The sequence below is a fragment of the Scophthalmus maximus genome, chromosome 22 (assembly GCF_022379125.1).
Source record: "Scophthalmus maximus strain ysfricsl-2021 chromosome 22, ASM2237912v1, whole genome shotgun sequence".
NCBI classification, from domain to species: domain Eukaryota; kingdom Metazoa; phylum Chordata; class Actinopteri; order Pleuronectiformes; family Scophthalmidae; genus Scophthalmus; species Scophthalmus maximus.
Genome location: NC_061536.1, coordinates 4,598,839 through 4,612,500, shown reverse-complemented (window position 1 = coordinate 4,612,500; position 13,662 = coordinate 4,598,839). Strand labels below are relative to the sequence as shown.

Here is a 13,662-nt window from a genome sequence, read left to right as displayed (position 1 = left end):
TCTTATATTTTGGGCCAAATTTGGCGTTTCTGAAAGATTTGTAAAGAGTTTGTAAATACACAAGTGTGCAGGAACCAGAAAGAAGGAGAGATGTAAGTGATGGGACACTGTACATTTGAATATGTACAATGTCCACAGTGGTGTGCGTAAAGTTGCTGTAAAGCAAAGCTGCTATGCGACGTGATGTCCGCGTGTTGAAGCTCACAGCTGTGGAGCGCTGTCCCGCTGAGTCGGCTGCCTGCATGTCCCGTGACTAGCCAACGGTTCAGGTCTCCTGTCAGGACCGAGGAGTCACTGAGACTGGTCGACCACTTGTTTTTAAGGTTCCTGCTGAGAGATCACAGATGGTGAATCATTTCTGATATCCGCCCTGGTCATTTACGTGGCTTTGGCTCAAGTGAGGGGGGGAGTTATTTCAAAATTTTTGCCAGAAAAGAGTGAAATTGAGTGTGCCATTTCAAAAAATCTGTCACTTCTTGAAAAATCTTCCATCTTCAACGTACGTAGGACTTTGTTCTCAGACTGGGTATTGTGTTATGTCTAAAAAGGTCGCCTATATAAATGAAAGGATTAGGGAATATGTTATACATATCAAAAATAATGATAGACGTTAACGCAAATCTCCCATTAAAACTATTGTTTTATACGTTACAATACAAAGACGTTTAATGACTGGTTGACCTTTAATTACTTAAATAACAAAGGTCAAAAACAACCCTTCAAGCTTAACTGAATTGATTTGAAGGTGTTTCCAAATTGCCATGAATGACCTCTAAACTACAACAAGCACTGGTACTGAAACTGAGACAAACACACACACACACACACACACACACACACACACACACACACAAACACACATAAACACACTACTACTACTTCCAACAACTTTCATGAAAACCAGCCCACTTTGCTGTCCCATTTGTAGTGTGTCCTCTGTCAGCACAATACGGAGCCGTGCTGTTCCAGTTCAGTCTGAATCACTGACACAGGACAACGCTGCTTCCAGCTATAGAAGCTCACCATGACACACTATTTCTCTTTTTGTTACGGCAAAGAATCGCATCGGAATGACCGAGTGTAAGGAATACATTCACCCTTCCTGTTGTCGTGATGGGGAGGAGAACGTGATGACAACAATTTAAATTTGATATCATTTCTCAGCCCGTGGTTGTTGTTTTTTTAAGTGAAACGCTAACGAGAACTTTTGGAACTGTTCATTTATTCATGTGCTGTTCTCTCTTTCCAGTTTCTGGTCTGTGGGATGTGTGGAGTGCTGTGTGCTCGAAAGAGGACTGGTCTCATTGTGAGTACTCGCATGTATTTAATAGTTTTGTTCCCCTAATATCCCACGTGGTTCTCCTTTCCTCAGTGATGTAAAGGAACAATTCATAATCACAAGTCATATCTGTCCAGTAAATTTAAGGCTGCAGCCTAGGTAAGAAAATTAATCTACCAACACTCTATAGCTCACACATCATTTCATTATTTCTTGTTTTTTTCTTGTTCTGTACAAAAACAAATGAACATGACAATTCACTTTTACAGGGAGTAATGCGATGCAGTATTTCTCGACTTGCAAAGTTTGCTTGACCAGGCCAGTGGAGACTCAACCTTTTTTCCTCTTTGGTTTTCGACGAATCAAACCAAAGGGTTTCTAATGTGATTATTTTTTGTGTTTATTTTTTTTTTTTGTGCTGGTGTGTTGTATGTAACCATTTGTCCCTGTTTTTCCTGTTCAAATCCGATACCGATTCTGCAGCCTAGAGTATCTGCCGATTCCGATCCAGTACTAATCTGATACAATCTTTTCCCCACTCGTAAAATAAAATATTAATAATGCATTGTTCAGGATGCACTTTGCTTAACCAAGCCATCTAAAACCTCATACTCTACTGTGAAACAAATAATCAACGACCCTAAGAAGACATACATAGCCAGCAACATGACTGAGTTATGGAATACTGCTGTTTTATTTCTCACAGAACTTTTGGTAGAATTTTTTATGGTCAGCACCATTCAAACAAGCAAAAAACAAATTGAACTGTAAACTGTGAATTAAATAATTAATATATATATATATATATAATGCTGGAATGTCATTCAAGGCTTAGTAGATATGTAAAAAGGCATTTATTTGGTAAGTTTACTGTAGTGTATTGGATCGGATTTTACCTCTTTTTTCTTCCGATATCTGATATATGGAATATCGTATCGGGACATCCCTAGTCCAGACATGCACTTTCTTGAAATTTTGTGTGAGAGCACACATGTTCCGGAACTCTTCCAATCGGCCATTAAGTAAAATTTCTGGAAAATGTGAGCCCATGTGAGAATACATCAAGTGAGTGGGCGTGTTGATGGCTGTGAACAAAACACTCGTCATGTCCTGCCTCCTGCATGCTCTAGCCAGACACCACAAAACGATCTGCAAATGATACGCTTGGTTTGAAACGGTGTCACTGTCTATAAAGTTTCGAGACCCGTTGGGTAATCACTGTTTCAGACTTCATGATGCCAAACAAAATTCAGAGCACATTTATGAGATGATTGGCAGTAAGTGAGAGGAAAGTGCCTGTGAGAGTTGCTAAAGACGAAACCCAACCCATTGTTCCTTATTATTTACTGAAATCTGACAGATTTTCCTTAGAAGGATTGATTTATTTCATACACTGATAGCTGTTTATATTCACTGAATATCTATCCACACACATACACTCTGAAGTGTACATCCTGTAAATTCATTGTTATGCAGTCTGAAGGATGCAATATATCATTGACAAGGCATGTTTAATCCTGACAAACACCCAAACGTGTGTGTGTGTGTGTGTGTGTGTGTGTGTGTGTGTGTGTGCGTGTGTGTGTATTGTCCTCTTAGCACGTGCATGCAGTGAGCTCTAAAAAAGACGTCTGATGAAACCAGAGGAGGCAAGCAGTCACCTCTCCTCTTGTCTTTCCTTCGCTCTCTCCATCTTTGTTGCTCAGCGATCACCTCGCATTCTCTCCATGACTCCGAGTCCTTGTGTTTCTTCTCGGACTCTCTCTGGCTCCTGTGTGTGTGTGGGGGGGGCATGATGGATCAGTGTCAGTCTGCTGTAACAGAGACATCCCTCAACCTACCTCTCCCTCTGCCTCACCCCTTTGTTTTTGTCCCCATCCTTCTCCTCCTTCCTCTCATGCTTTTTCATCACTCACATCCATCTCTCTTCTTTCGGCCTCAACCTCCCAGTCCTTTCAATGCTTTGCCTCGCTCCATCTTCCCCTCCTCATCTCCGTCCGTCCCCTGCCTCCTTGTCTGCCTGTGGGGTGATGATTGCATTAGGTTGGTTTGGCTCCGGACTCCTGCCAGCCGCTTTCCACACTTCAACGGGTAATGACTGAAACTAGAGAGGCCCTTTTCCATGCAGTTAAAGGCACTAAAGGAATCTGTACTGGGAGCAATGAAAGATAACCTGTACCCTAGACACAATACACACACACACACATGCATCCACAATCGATGGGGAGTAGAATTGAATTGATTAGATTTTATTATCCTGATCGCAAAGGTAAAGGATAGACAATCATTTCTCCATCAGATGCTACAGGAAAAACAATCACATACTCATAGTGGGTCTGAGATTTCCAGCTTCTGATAATAATAACAATGTATTCCCTAAAATACAATTGATTAAATGCTGAAAGTAAAACCTCTCCAAGCCTCTACACAAACGAGGCACTCACTCAAGTACAAATACAGCAAGTGAGTGATGCAGACATATTTACAAGCTGGGCAATATTTCTGGAGGGGACAGTGCGCTTTGAAAGCAATCCAATTTTCTAATAGGAAATTAGATTTATTTTGACAAATGCACATTTCTCATCACAGCAACCGTCACCCAAAACAGAAGAATGATGGAAATGGAAGCTCAATAGTAGTTTGTATATCTTCCATCTCTTCACATTTTGCCAGTTTGTCCACAGATTGCTTGATAGGATATCAATTTAGCCATTTGCATTTACATATATTCTCTATCTCTCCGTGTCCCGAGATGATCCTGTTTTCAGCGTGCTGTATCTGTGGGCTGATCGGTGGGATCCTCAACTTCCAGTTTGTTCGGGCACTGAACAAACAGCCAGACTCGATGCACTCGATACACCTGGCCGCCATGACTCTGGCCTGTCTGGGTAAACAAACCCCCCAAAAAATGATTTCACAACACAACAAACCATGGTGTAATGCAACACAACATAAAAAAAGCCTTCTGATGGATGAGTGTGAATGTGTATTCTATTAAATATATATGCAAGAAAGTTAGTTAACGGTTAAGATGAAACATGTTTTTCAAGAACACAAATTCACATCAGCTGTATCTTTCCATTTCTAAGCTGACTGCTGTGTGTCCTGCTGTGCTAGGGCACCCTAGTGTAAGTTATATGTAAGCATAATATGAACTGGACAATTAAAGGTCTATCCAGGGCATTTGGTTCCCCTTGGCTCGGACCTCAGGGCAGTTGTTCCTGATATGTAGTCCTGCCTTGGGTCAAATGGTACCCTACAAATAAAACACCAACAAAGGCTTTTCTTCTTTCCCAAAATCTTTTTTCCTTACCAGTCTACCATCATAAAAACAACAACACCAACTATGAAATGCTGAAGATGGGACAGCCAACTCTTCCTTTAGAATTCAATTCTCTCACCCTTTTCCTGACCAGGGATCTCATCATGTACCTTGTCGACATGGCTGACCTGTCGCCTGGCCAGCTCTGAGCAGCAGAGGATGTTCCTGGAGAGGGAACACTCGCTGCACCACTCACACGAGATGACCGAGAAGGTAGGAAAAACATGGCAGCAGCGATGGCATGTAGCTCCAACACATGTTGACTGTTGACATGGATAATGCCTTTTAAGTTATCAAGTGTGCTTGTATGTCCCCGTAACAGGAGGTCCTGGACAACTCCAGTAACGGCATTCCTCAGATATCATACAACGGACACACCACAGCATCTCCATGATGATGACGTATCACCAAAGGCGAGTTGCACACACTGAAACAGAGAACGGTGGCAGGGAATCGGTTGCTGTCAACAGATAAAAGTAGCACGTACTTTCTTCTACAATCCTGCAAAATGCACTGTAACTATATATTCTGAGTGCAGGGAGTGAACCCAAATCTCTCGCCTCGGATCCCGTCTGTCCGCTACATATTGACAGCAAGACGGAGGCGTTTGTGCGTCTGACTAATTATGCAAACATGGGTTCGGCCATCCTCAGTTCAACTCAAACCAAAGCCAGGGCGGAGGGCTGCCGTTGGGCTAACAATTCAGGTGACAAGCATCTCCGTGACATCATCTGATCTTCAAGGTAATGACCAGGAAGGGTAGAATTTATCCAGTGGTTTGCCTCAAAGTAATGAGCACAAACCAAAGCATGCAGCTCATTCACTTGTTTTAAAGATCTACTGCTGTTTCACTCTCAATGCCCTTATCTTCTTACTTGTAATGGGTTTATGGAATGCAAATGTTGCGATAGCCTTCAGTAAACTGTATGTATCATTTGATAATGGAATGCTTTGGCATGAAAATGCAGTGATGCCCAATGCAGTGTACTGTATATCCATGCTCGTATATCAGGATTCTAGTCGTATCTATAAATGAGACATATTTTTTATAAATGCTTCTTATAAAAGTGAATTCAAATAAAGTCTGAAAAATCCAAGAGATGGTTTATCTAGTGGTGATTATTTATGTTGGAATTCTGTGAATGTTTATATTTGAGAGTTTAATTTGCAAAAACACAGTGAGCAGCAAGGTGACTTATGATGTGACATGATCTCAACATATGCAGATGAGTGTGTGAGGTGTCTCTGAGTGTATAGACACATTATAATACAATCATCAATACACTAGATGTTTATTTTTCAATGGATGCATGTGGTTAATCTTTAAAATACATTACAATATCACACATTGACGACATGCACACCACACTGTCAACATGATCAATGTAGGGCAGGAATAAAGAAGCCAGTGTTCTCCTATGGGACTATAGTGTAACACAGGGCTCAGCTCAGAGTTCACACACTCCTCATGAAGTTAAGTGATAAGGTAAGTCTCTTTTACAGCACCTCTCAAACCTCGAGGTATAAAGAAGTGCTTCACAAAGCATAAGGAGAAATGGCAATTAAAAGAAAAACAATATCACACCTGAGACACAGCTGACGTATACACTTATGGAGATACACAGTTGCTCTGACAACAATATGCTGCTCCTCATTATGGCGTTTTTCTGCTCCAGAGCGACAGAAAGTACAGTGTGCGTGTGTGTGTGTGTGTGTGCGTGTTAACCATTAATTAGGGCAGCAGGAGCCACTGGGAGATCCTGCTGACTAGGAAACCATACCACTACTGTATCTATCACCGTGACAACAGACAGGAGTGAGCCATGGCATCCCACAGAGCACAATATCTGCATTGTGTGCGTGCATGCGTACTGTAGTTGCACTAATTGACACCTGAGGTCACCTTAATGATCTTGATGTAGGTAAGAACATGATACAGAATCAATGATCAGTTGAGCAGCTTGCCAGGTAGTCACTGCACAAAGGGCATGTTGAAAGATTTTTGACGCAGAGCACCTTTTTAAGCCAGGACCTGAAATCAGATGATAAAGCAGACGATTAAGGTGGTTGAAGGTCAATATTATGTTGATAATCCCATCCTTTCTCTGAGGGAATACTGATTGTGTAACATGACACATATCCCCATATACAGTGTGTTCATCTCAGTATGCTTTGGACAAGTTACTATAAGTCTGAAGCTTTTTGTGGTCTACTTGAGTGTTTCGCAAGTATTTCTGAATACTTTTTCTCCATTAAATTTCAGAGATATCATGATACCTTTGACTTTTCTTCAGTGTGTAAGGCACCAATGCTATGCTATGCACACACGTTATCTACAAAATATTCGAGAACTTTTGAAAACCATTTGTGCTAGATGTAAATCGTCTGTCCCAACTTCCTCTCCAACACCGTCATCGGCACCAGCTGCCCCATTCTGCAGTGGCTGAGCTGTAACTCACTGAAGAAAAAGTAGAGTATATATAAACCAAACTTTTCATGGAGCTTGAAAACGCATAATTACAACTTTTCACAAAGTTAAAAAAAAAATCCTCTGGTCGACTATGAAGTTATTTAACATAAAGCTTCTTCTTTTTTTTCACCAGGCTGTCAAATACAGTATTTTCCAGTGATTTATATGTCTATGTACACAACACCAGCTGATTGCTGGGGCAAAAATTTTTTTTTAAAGAAAGTAAAAGAAGATTGATGCAGATACATTATTTTTAGTTTTTATTTAGATTTTTATTCTTTCACTACTTAACGGACTACCCTGGTTGTCATTTCACCTCCTGGCCAGCAGGCGTCAGCATAAACAAACGTTCTCTAATATTTGACTTCCTCGAAGGCGGAAGTCGCTCGTCGTCGCTCTTCCTGTCCTCCTACGCAACATGGCGAACCTGGAGCATGCCGAGGACGACCCAAAACACGCGAACATGTCTGCTGAAATCCCCGCCGCCTGCGCCGAAGACGTCCGACCGGCCGAACCGTCCCCCGGGCCGGACAGAGACGCGGGCTCGATCCCGTCGTTCGCCGCCGCCTCCGAGCTGCTGTCGGCGCCCTACTCGTGCCTGGTCATGAACACGCACCGCAGACACGTCGCCCTACCGCCCATGTACCTGCACAAGAAGAGGACAGGCATCCAGGGGGAGCTGGAGGCCGAGCTGCTCAAATTCTCGGAGAGGTAACTCTTTTTCTGCAGCAACGCACACAACATCGGACCAGGGCAAAACACATCACAGCCCCCCCCCCCTCGAACCAGCGTTCGCCCCTGTTATGTTATACATAATCTATCTGTTTCAAAACTATTCATTGTTTAATATTTACATTTCAGGGACAATGTAATTCAACGTAGTTCCAGTACAGATGATTAAACTTGTGTGCTGGAGCCTGTACTGTGGCTTTACATTTCCAGCATAATGAAGATTTCAGTTTCATAAAACCACAGGCCTGGTCCACAGACGTGAATGATACAGTGGAAGTTACGTCATTCAAGTGTCTCCCCTCGTGTGTAGTATTAGATTTAGTCATTATTACCTGTTTAATTTACCACTGTGCTTTTAGTTCTTCTCTTCCTCGTTTTTCTTTTTTCGCTTCCAGTCGGGTAACTCCTCCATTTGTTTTGAGTGGCATTCGTTGTCATTAAGTTAGTTTACACTGAATCATGCACGTCACTTGCAACAGGAGTAAAGGAAAAAGCTTGCAACGGGAGTCAGGTGGGGGCCCCCTCAGGCGGGGGCTCCTACTGTCATTGCAAACTTTAGTAGTCAAGTTTGTCAGCCCTCTGGGGCCCCCTACTGACTCGGGGGCCCCAAGCAGTTACCTGCCTTGCCTGCTGGCAAGCGGCGCCTCTGGTTCTAGGCAAAATACGTTGACGATTTAAATTGTTGGGAAATCATATTGCCATACATGGAACTTCCTATTAGGGCTGAACGGTTAATTGCATTTGCGATAATATCGCGATATGATAAAATGTCATTTTCTAACCGCAAGGGACGTGATTACACTGGTCACGTGATACGCGAGCGAATGGAGCACTCGGTTCCAAAACAAGCATCAGTCACGCTGCACTAGCCTGCTGCGCAATGTTCTCAAGCCCGACAGAACAGTCGGAAACTGATACAGCGGAGACTTTAGTCTCGAAGTGGAACAGCATGTCGGTTTTAAAAAGGACGATGCTGCGTCAGGTGCAGAATGTGCCGTGCTACCGTTGCTACTTCACGGGGCAAAACCAACAACCTGTATTAAAAAAATATGAATATATGTGCCTGGTTTAGCAAATCAAGCTTGGATGGGAAAATCAATAGTCTTTTGGCAGGTGCTAATTTTACAAACTACTAAGATAATTTATTCAAAGGAGAGAAGAGCTTAAAAAAAAACCTGGAACCAGCTCAACACATGAATGATAACTGATTGATACCGAACCTTCTTTTCCTATTAACTTTCTGTCATCTTAATTCAGGATGGATTGGTTCAACACTATATGACAGACCTGCACTCGGTTTTAAATGTGTGCAAAATTGGTTTTCACCGGCCTGTTGCAAATGATCCATGTCATAATTAAGCTGTAATCATTTATGTTGCACTGAGTCGAACCGTTTCTCTCCCATGTCTTGACCTATTTGTCTCTTGCAGTCTGAAAGGAGTCCCTCTAGCCTACAACAACATCAGAATAATGGGCCAGCACGGAGGTATCTACGACGACAGCAGCTACATCCACATGGACATAGAGGCCAATTTCATTGTGTTTCAGCCCAAAAAAGGACAGAAACTGCTGGTGAGGGTTTACATTTACAGCATTTGGCACGTTATCACACATTTTTTTAATTCAAGAGCTAGAGTACCTTTAATTTTTCAAACTTTTAATCTAACTGGTATGCCTGGTAGAAGATATTGTCAACCCCACGAAGACATTAACAAAACACTTCTTTCTTCTGTGCTTCTGTCCCCAGGGTAAGGTGAATAAACTCGGAGTGAGCCATGTGGGCTGCCTGGTGCACGGCTGTTTCAACGGCAGCATTCCCAAACCAAACCTGGTCTCTATGGAAACCTGGAGGGACGCAGGGCCGAGGATCGGATCAGAGCTGGAGTTTGAGGTGACTGCAATCGATGCTGATACTGCAGGGGTGCTGCTGATCAGAGGACGGCTGGACAGAACCAGGTAAGTGAACTCTTGTTGGAGGAGGGGGTGCTGTTTGGCTAATACAAGATAATTACCTTTACACAGTCTTTTTTTTTTTCCAAAGGACATTTTCAAGGCACAGTTACACTTGATTGATTTTTGAAGTTTTGTCTTTGTGTGTCTAAGGGTCCAAGAGCTGATGGCTATGGGTGAGAGCTCAGAATCGAGCGTTGCTGCAGAGCAGCCAGACACAGAACCAAAGCCAGAAACCATGGAGGAGTCTCCAGATGAAACTCCCAGGAAAAAGAAGAAAAAGAAAAAAGACAAAGAGGAGACAAAAGAAGATGTGACACCCTCCTGCGAACAGGAGCGCATCACAACACAAGAGCTAAATGGTGCAACTGATGAGGCAAATGGCAACGGAGAAGGTGAGAAAAAGAAGAAGAAAAAGAAGAAGGAGAAATGTCTGAAAGAAGAGGAGGAGGAGCTTGAGCTCTCTCCCTTGGACGTCCAAGGGAGCGACTCCAGCGGCTATGTCAGTGACAAGCCCAGCAAAAAGAGAAAACACGAAACTGGTAGCGATGTTATATCTAGTTTTAGTGACGTACCTGAAACACCCAAATCCAAGAAGAAGAGGAAAAGCAACATTGAACAGTTTGCCTGAAAAACAGGATTGTGTTCTGATTGGACATCAGGTTAATTGTGCAAAATTATTGAGGTGATACCAAACATGTTGATGACAGTGAAATATACAAATGTGCCTTAGCGATTAAACACAATTTTTTGCGAGCAAGAATTCTGCAGCTTGTTGGGTTTTTCTGACCTCCTTTAATAATAATTCGTACAAGAAGGTCAGGTTCACAGTCAGAGTCTTTCTGCAGTGGCATTGTGTAGTTTGTGCAAAAGCGCATGAGGGGGTTAAATGCAGACTTGTCACAGCGGTCCTTATCGGAGTGTGGTTCCTGTATGCTGCCTGATGGGGGCGCAAAACTGCTTCATCCAAACTGGGACACAAAAATCAAGCAGTGAAACGTCATCAGCTTCATCTGTTAAAACGTGGCCGTGAGTGTAAACACGGGCAGGTTTTTGCATTGAAGCTGTTGAACCAAATGGGACAAAACAAAACGATGCATGACAACCAAGACTACCAAACTCAATATTCAGGCAGAATTACAGTATACATCACTGTATTGATCATTGCATACACCGCATTCATGAATCGTTTCAAGTGAACTACTGACATTCTGTGGTGCTGAATGGGCAATCATCACACGGTGTGTTGTCTCTTTTTTGGGAGGAGATGAGAACCAAAAGATTATTAAAGATAACTATATTTTGACCTGCTTGAACAGCTTCAAGTTTTTCTTCCATTTAGCAATTTGAAATGCTCATAAATGAAATGAATCCGTGGAATCTACAAGTTTTGCTTGTACATTTTATTCACAACATGATTTCTTGTTATCCATGGCAGATTCACTCCCACACCAACAGGTCTCAAGTGATGAAGTGCTGACAGACAGCCTAAAGATCTTTGTGTTTACTTTACCCCCTCCTCAACACACACACATCCCCCTGCTTTCCAGTGGGGAGCTTAATTAGCTGTGAGGTGCTAAGAGTTGGAGAGCTTATCAGGAGCTGCCTAAAGAGGACGGATAAGGAGCCGCAATTAACTTGGCTCATCTTCATCTGTCACACCTGATTGTCGACTCCTGTCACTGACGTGAGCCGTTCCTTCTGTCTCTATCTGTTTCTGCTTCTTAAATTTGCCGTGCCATAACATCAGAGCATATAAATGACTGTCCCCAAACGTGTCAGAACAGAAATAATCATATGTGTTTCTATTGTATTGATCTGCACTTTCTGTCCTGGACTTTTTGCAACTAAAGAATCCTTTGTTAGGAATAACAGATGGCATATTAGAGGTTATAAGTTTTAACTCACGGCTTGACCAATTGTCAATGAATAATTTACTCATTCTTTATGGATCAGTTAAAAGCCATTACCAAGTGCAACTTTTGGTTTGCCGTGTTGTGAGATGATTTGTTTTATCACCTAACATTGGAGAAAAACTTTTTTAAAAATCTTTTTAACATAATAGATTTAATAATGACTTACTAACATTTATGACTGATGTTTTTTTAAATAGTGAGAAAATCCGTTAATATGTTGTTAATGTTCTTCCTCACTTTGCTGCCCAGTTTTGGATGAAACGATTGACACCACTTGTACGTGTGGTGACTGAAGTCAACACCAGGAGCCAGTTAGTATACCTTAGCATATAGGCTAGCATGTCTTTGTTTAATTCCAGACAAAACTGAAGCGTGAATACTAGAAACTCCCATTTTATTGGTTGATATGTATTGGAGTGGACTTACTTGAAACTTCTGATCGTTGCCTAGCAACCAATCAAGCCAATTGGATTTTAATTTAATTTATTTAGGCATGAAAGTGGTATACATTCCCCCTGACGGATAGATTTTCCCATAATGTTGAACCATACCTTTAATGGATTCCCAACATCTACAGTTCGTCTGCTTTATTACCCAAATATTTTTATTTTACAACTCGATAACCCAAAGTTTTTTCTTAATGTTGTTATATAACCAGCCTTTAAGGCATTAGTTAGTGATTTATTTATTAAGATTTGTAAACGGTTACAATGTGTAACCAAATCAGACCTGAATAAACACACTGAAATGTCATTGGGCTAATCCTGCGTCCTGCAGAGCCACACACTGAAACAAATGGTGAAAAATAAACTTGTCACACATGCTTTAGCCTTCAGCAGAACAACATTCTGCTGAAGGCTAAACTTTTTCTACAAGCCAAGTTTCCAAACACGGTCATTGCAAATGGTTTCCAGTGTTGCCAGAACCCTCTCAAATACTTGAACTTGCAGCTTTCACTGCTTTCACTGTTTGAACAGTACAAATACACAAAACCCATAACACTTGCTTAAGATAAAGAGATGTGGTCCACTGTAATCTGTCCTGCCGTGACCTCCCTCTGCCTTTATCACTCTCATTGGCTTGGATTGAGCTCCAGCCCTCACGCACCTCTCTTGCACCTGTGCCCCCTCCCTCCATCACCACCCATTTATCTTGTCATCCCTCCTGTCACTCCCTCACACTGGCTCCTCCTCTTCCCCCATCCTGCTTTCCCTCTCCTCCCGCTCCTCCTCCTACTTGTCTCCCCTGATTTATAGGAGGCGGTGTGCAGTTCACACACATTCCACTTCTGACAACACCACCCCACCTCCACCTCCCCGCCACTGAACTCTCATATCTAGGCACGGTCGTTTGTCTTCATGATCCTCAGACGGAGAGAATAAGAGGGTGGGTTAGAGTGATGAGACAATAAGAGAAGTGTTGTTTCTGTCGAGCAGGCCAAACTTTTCAAATCTTTTAATACACCTCTGTCTGCCTCTTTTATAGGAGTGGTCTCTCTAGTGAGTGTGCCTGGTGGCTCCTACATGAAAGAACTCATGGAGTCTTTATTGAGAACAAACGGCGCCCTGATCCAGTGCACCATGTTCAGGACACCAACACAAAGGTCCGTGCCACACACACACTGGTTTACACTCTTAATTCACTCATGCAGACACACCACACCACATCCACATCCCACAATCCACAAATCCCATACTCGTCCGCCCCCGTTGGCCAGGCCTAATTAGTTATGTGGTCAGCGCTCAGCTCCATCCCAGAGACCCAAATGGCAGCAGGTCATAAAAACCTTAAGTGTTCCAACAGTCAGAGTCATGCAACTGTGGCCATATATCCTCCAACACAGTCCAGGCAAGAGTGAGTTGTATCAAAGCCCATCTCTCACAGGCCTACTGACATCCATGAAATCCCTTTATGGCATTTTCAAAGGCATTTCTGAGAGATTCTTGGCACTTCAGCTTTGCATTTCTGTTTTTTTTATACTCGCTCAGGTAGG

General features: G+C 42.5%; 2 protein-coding genes across 3 annotated transcripts in view; both read left to right on the top strand.

Annotated features, from left to right (window-relative positions):
* LOC118292129 (transmembrane protein 196) overlaps window positions 1–5,689 on the top strand; it is a 6,839-nt gene extending 1,150 nt beyond the window's left edge. Inside the window, exons 2-5 of one of the 2 annotated variants that reach the window (XM_035620827.2) lie at window positions 1,250–1,306; window positions 4,032–4,167; window positions 4,696–4,814; window positions 4,924–5,689. In XM_035620827.2, the coding sequence (XP_035476720.2) occupies window positions 1,250–1,306; window positions 4,032–4,167; window positions 4,696–4,814; window positions 4,924–4,995 (384 nt within the window). In that variant the 3' untranslated portion in view covers window positions 4,996–5,689. Of the gene's footprint in view, window positions 1–1,249; window positions 1,307–2,878; window positions 4,168–4,695; window positions 4,815–4,923 lie in introns of both variants that reach the window. The other variant, XM_035620828.2, reaches the window with a different exon arrangement.
* A 1,766-nt stretch (window positions 5,690–7,455) lies between these two features.
* polr1f (RNA polymerase I subunit F) lies at window positions 7,456–11,059 on the top strand. The gene is made up of 4 exons (XM_035620825.2): window positions 7,456–7,782; window positions 9,234–9,375; window positions 9,551–9,759; window positions 9,907–11,059. The coding sequence occupies exons 1-4, from the start codon at window positions 7,490–7,492 to the stop codon at window positions 10,382–10,384; spliced, it is 1,122 nt and encodes a 373-aa protein (XP_035476718.2). The 5' UTR covers window positions 7,456–7,489; the 3' UTR covers window positions 10,385–11,059.
* The last annotated feature ends 2,603 nt before the right edge of the window (window positions 11,060–13,662 follow it).